The 5335-nt window shown below is 31.4% G+C and overlaps 1 protein-coding gene across 1 annotated transcript; it reads left to right on the top strand.

The window, feature by feature from the left end:
* Positions 1 to 4469: 4469 nt before the first annotated feature.
* Positions 4470 to 4838, top strand: LOC140871508 (uncharacterized). Its single transcript, XM_073274044.1, has one exon. It carries the CDS (start codon positions 4470 to 4472, stop codon positions 4836 to 4838), a length of 369 nt encoding a protein of 122 aa, XP_073130145.1.
* The last annotated feature ends 497 nt before the right edge of the window (positions 4839 to 5335 follow it).

A 5335-nucleotide genomic window follows, 5' to 3' on the forward strand; every position in this document is an offset into this window, starting at 1 on the left:
TTTTTAATTACTAATAATACATTATTTCATGAATAAAAACTCATAAAATATTCATGTATTATATCGCACACGCAATTGCATGTGCTTCTGTCGCTAGTTGTAATAAACTATCTAAGTTAACTCTTACCCCATTTAATTTTTTTAAAAAAAGTTTTTAATTTATTTGTCTTGGACTCGTTGATTAATTGACACATCTTCGATCTTTTTTATTTGAGTCGATTTTAATGATTGAGCCAATTTTGATGTTTATAATTGAGCTTTTATTGAATTGAATTTTTTTGCATTGTTTTTTGTTTTCATGTATTGACGTTAATAATGAGTATATCATCTAAAACTAAAATTTTACTTTTAAAATTAATTTTAACTCACTTTTTTCGTATTAAAAAAATTATAAATATTTTGTAGACAAAATAGTTATGAACTTTAAATTAAGTTTTAAAAATAAAGTATAAAATGACACAAAAAATTACGATTTAAGTTCAAATTTGATTTCGTTGATATTGACAGATCTGCATGGCCCTTTAACATATCTATGTGGCACTTGAATACGAAGTATCTCAATTTTTTCATTTTTATATATCTCATATTCAAACAAAAAATTTTAGGGAAAAAACATCTATATCACAAATCAAAGAACGAAACTAACATTTCTAGCTGATAATTAATAATTTCAACACCATCGCACATTGTCGTTACTTAATATGTGACCCCCAAACCTTACATTTTGGATCTGTTCATGTAATATATATATATATATATATATATATATATATATATATATATATATATATATAGTCATGATCCACTGCACACCAGTGTGCAGGGATTTTGTGTGCATCGCGGGATGTTCTCGCGAACATCTAAAAAAAAATCAGATGTTCGCGAGAACATCTCAGATGTTCACGCGAACATCACAGGGTGCACACAAAATCCCTGCACACTGGTGTGCAGGGGAACAAGATTATATATATATATATATATATATATATATATATATATATATATTGTGTGTGTATGTGTATAGTTTTGTTTCTTGCATACTAATACATATGATAAGCAAGTCTCGGGTCAATGTTCAAGTCTCGTCAGTTGTGCGGGTAGTTTCATTATATTGTTGTAATTGATTATTAATACTTGTACTCTCGAAAAAAATAATACATAATAAATTTTATTATATTATTGTAATTAATTATTAGTACTTATACTCTAAAAAAAATTGAACATCAACTAACTTTTAAAAAAATAAAAATAAATAGAAGGCTGCAAGTTGGCATTCATATGTATGTGGATGTAACAAAATCATGGATTATTCTATGTTACACCTGTAGTACTTCTCATCCCATGATATGGTCAAATATCAACCATTGGATCATCAAGATATATGTCAATTTCCATAAAAATATATGGGTCTCACGTGATCTAATGATATTGAAATAGGGAGAGAAACACTCTCGTTGTAACATAGACTAACCCCAAAACATATATATATATATATATATTAAATTAAATTAATGATTGGTAGGAGCACTAATCTTGTGGTGGATGGAATTACAAGCCGAAATTAATATTATATAAAATATAAATTACCGTGAATTTAGTCACAGTAGTTTAAAATGGTGATGTTCCAACGCTCTACGTGCACACTTTATAAGTCAGACGATATTTTGTTCTTAAAAATTAGACGATATTTTTTTCTCAAAAATTTTATTATATTTCTTACTATCTTATTAAAGAAAAGTACCACTTACTAACCGAATTAAAATTAATTTGGTGAAATCCAAAACGAAATATCTAAAATACCCCTTAAAAAAGAACAAAATCTCTCTCTCTCTACCTCAATCTATATCTCTATCTCTATCTCTATTTCTATCTATATTTTAAACTTCAATTGTCCATGATTTTTTTTATTTGTTTGCCTTGATTTTATTTTTAAATTTAAATTGATTTGAAACAAAAATACAATAAATATATATATATATATATATATATATATACAATAAATAATATTTATATTTTAATCACACACATAACGTGCGTGCAGACGCGACTAGTTATATATTATTGTTATTATTATTATATATATTATTATTATTAGTATTATATAATAATAATTGAAAACCCCACTTAAGTCACGTCCCCCATTTTGTGAAAATTGACGGGGACGTTAATATCTCATACACTATCAATTTTGTCTTCTAGCAGAATATGTTTTTAAGAGTAACAATTATTATATGTGTACCAATCAAATATTCAAAGATGTTTCAGACCAACATTTGACCTCATATGTCGAAGAAATTTTGATAGAAGTAAATATCCAATATATATGATTTTTTTGTTGCTAATAATATTTTTTCACCTCGTCTTCGATCACTAAAATTCGATACTGAGTTTTAGTTGTTTTTTTATTTTTCGCATAACTAAAACACAGTACTGAGTTTTTGTGGTCGGAAATGAGTTGGACATCATTGATTGGGCAGCTTAAAATTTCTCTATACATATAAATATATATGCATATACACTTTTGATCCCCGCACCCACGCACTCTAAGGTGCGGGAATCCACGTGCACTCGTGCTCAAAACAACTCCGATTGCCTTGAAATTTTCACGTTAGGGTCATCTCGAAAATGCGAATCCAACGATAGATCATATTGTACAAATTTCAATCTCGGTGGTCGAAAATGTGAAGATGGCCGAAAATTGCATATTTTACCTAATTTTTTGTCATCTTCAAATCTCTGACCACCGAGATTGAAATTTACATCTGATGGGTTATTACCCAATTGATTTTCTCCCGGGCCCAAACCTAGTGACTCAATCCATTTGGGTCCAATATTATTTAGTTATTTTTGGACATTTTATCAAGGCCCATAAATTTCTAAAAGCCTATAAGAGGCTCAAGCCCATGAAACTCTCCGAATACCTATAAATAACTTAAGTTCCTCTCTATAGTCACATGTCCTAGTTCTCTAGAACTTTTATTGGACAAATACTGACTTGAGCGTCAGAGTGTTTTCGTCGGGAAACCCCCGGCGCCACTCACTTTGCTTTGTGATGCAGGTAACAACCCATGAAGTTCGGTTTTTGGAATAGTTTGAGTATTATTCTGGTCATCCGGATCTCTACAAATTACCCAGATTCTCTCCAATCGGGTAATATCAATTTTTTGCTACATCAATATCGTATGATACATCGTTGGATTCACATTTTTGAGACGACCCTACCGTGAAAATTTCAAGGCAATCAGAGTTGTTTTTGGTAAGGGTGCACGTGAATTCATCACACCTAGGTTGTTATATTTATTTAAAATCGTAGGATTTTTTTTGTTGTTTAATAAACATATATAAAATATATGGTTAGTTCGTGTGATGCCCTATGATATATCCCGGGGTATCATCTGATGGTATCCCGAGATGTATATATTTTCACATGAACTGGATTTATGAGCAATAAAGTGCTGGTTGTGGTTGTGTCAGATAATTATTATTAGATAGCATGTCAGATATTCACTATCTAAATTTGGGTCTGGACTTGTTAAAATCATCGGATCGTGTGTCTAATACTCTTACTTATGGGCCGACATCATGGGGTATACAATTTCAATAATCTAAATAAGAGGAAATCATACATACATATATATATATACATACATACATATATATATATATATATATATATATATATATATGTATATAATCTTATTCCTAATTACTCACATAAGTGAAAATAGAGATTTCTGCACTTTCTTTCCAATATGTTTATCCCCTTATTTTATCGAAAATAAATGGTTCATTTTTCAGTTTGCTTACTCATTATGTTTTTTATATGATGATCACACATTACGAGATACTACATATATATATATATATATGTATATATATATATATATATGCAGTAAAAAAAATTGGGAACAAAATTGAAGGTGCCGTGTATCAAGTCAACATGAATTAATTTTGGAGTCGGACTTTACAATTACGAAGCAGTGAAAGCACGATCTATCAAAATATTGAATTTTGGGCCCAATCTAAAATATCACGAAAATATTATACTCAGACTATATATAAATAAATATAAAGTATTATTCAACTCGATTCGTTTTATGCAAGATAAAACATATTAGATATAAACTTATATGATTTAGCAAAAGCGGATTCTCTATCTATCTATATTAGTTGTATAATATTATCTTTATTAGTGTTTAAGGGTATTTTAGTCTATTTTTTTTCATTGTAATATCTAGTTATAAATACTCTTTATTGTATTCTAATTGAATCATGCAAGTCAATAAAAAATCTCTAGCCTTCTTTTTTCTCTATGTCATCATGGTATCATAGCCTAGGTTTATGGATTCGGTTAATTTTCCCTTTGATTTGTTCTCGCTCGCGTTGGTTTGTCTGAATTCGGTTAATTTTGGAAATTTTGAATCTGTTGATTTCGGTTTTGGGGGTTTTGTATTTGTGCCTCTTTCATCATGGTTAGTCGTAAGGATGATTCACTTCAGTCGATTAGTGTTCAATTGGATGGTAAAAACTATACGTATTGGAGCTACGTTATGAAGAATTTCTTGCGTGAAAAATCTCTGTGGAGCTATGTTACAGGTGTACGGATTAAACCTACAGACGAGACGACGACCAACTATGCGGACTTGGCCGAAAGTTGGGAGGCTGATAATTCGAAGATTATTACATGGATTAACAATTCTGTTACCCACTCCATTGGTGTTCAGTTGGCTAAGTATGAGACGGCTAAAGAGGTCTGGGATCATCTGGCTAGATTGTACACACAGTCTAATTTCGCCAAGCAGTATCAGTTGCAGACCGATATTCGCGCACTTCAGTAGAATGATATGAATGTTCAAGAGTTTTATTCTGCCATGTCTAATATCTGGGATCAGTTGGCTCTCACTGAGTCTGCAGAGCTGCGAATATTTGAACCATATTTGGCTCGTAGAGAATAACAACGTCTGGTACAGTTTTTGATGGCTCTTCGAAATGATTTCGAGGGATTGCGTGGGACAATTCTACATCGTTCTCCTCTTCCGTCTGTTGATTCTGTGGTTAATGAACTGTTAGCAGAGGAGAATCGACTTAAGTTTAAAGCAGATAAGGGGTCTGTGACACCTACAACTTTATCTGTCTTTGCTGCTCCACGACAGTCTCTGCCTAGCAACCAAAATAGACCAGCTCCTAAGGTTTCTTCGGATTAATGTGCTTTCTGCAAAGAAAAGGGTCATTGGAAGGCTCAGTGTCCGAGATTGTTGGGTAAAGGAAAACAACAACAGCAACAACGACCAACTCAAGTCCTCAACCACCACGCCCGCCATAGACTGGTCCATGG

Source organism: Henckelia pumila, unplaced genomic scaffold (genome assembly GCF_033568475.1).
Source record: "Henckelia pumila isolate YLH828 unplaced genomic scaffold, ASM3356847v2 CTG_461:::fragment_3, whole genome shotgun sequence".
Lineage (NCBI taxonomy): Eukaryota > Viridiplantae > Streptophyta > Magnoliopsida > Lamiales > Gesneriaceae > Henckelia > Henckelia pumila.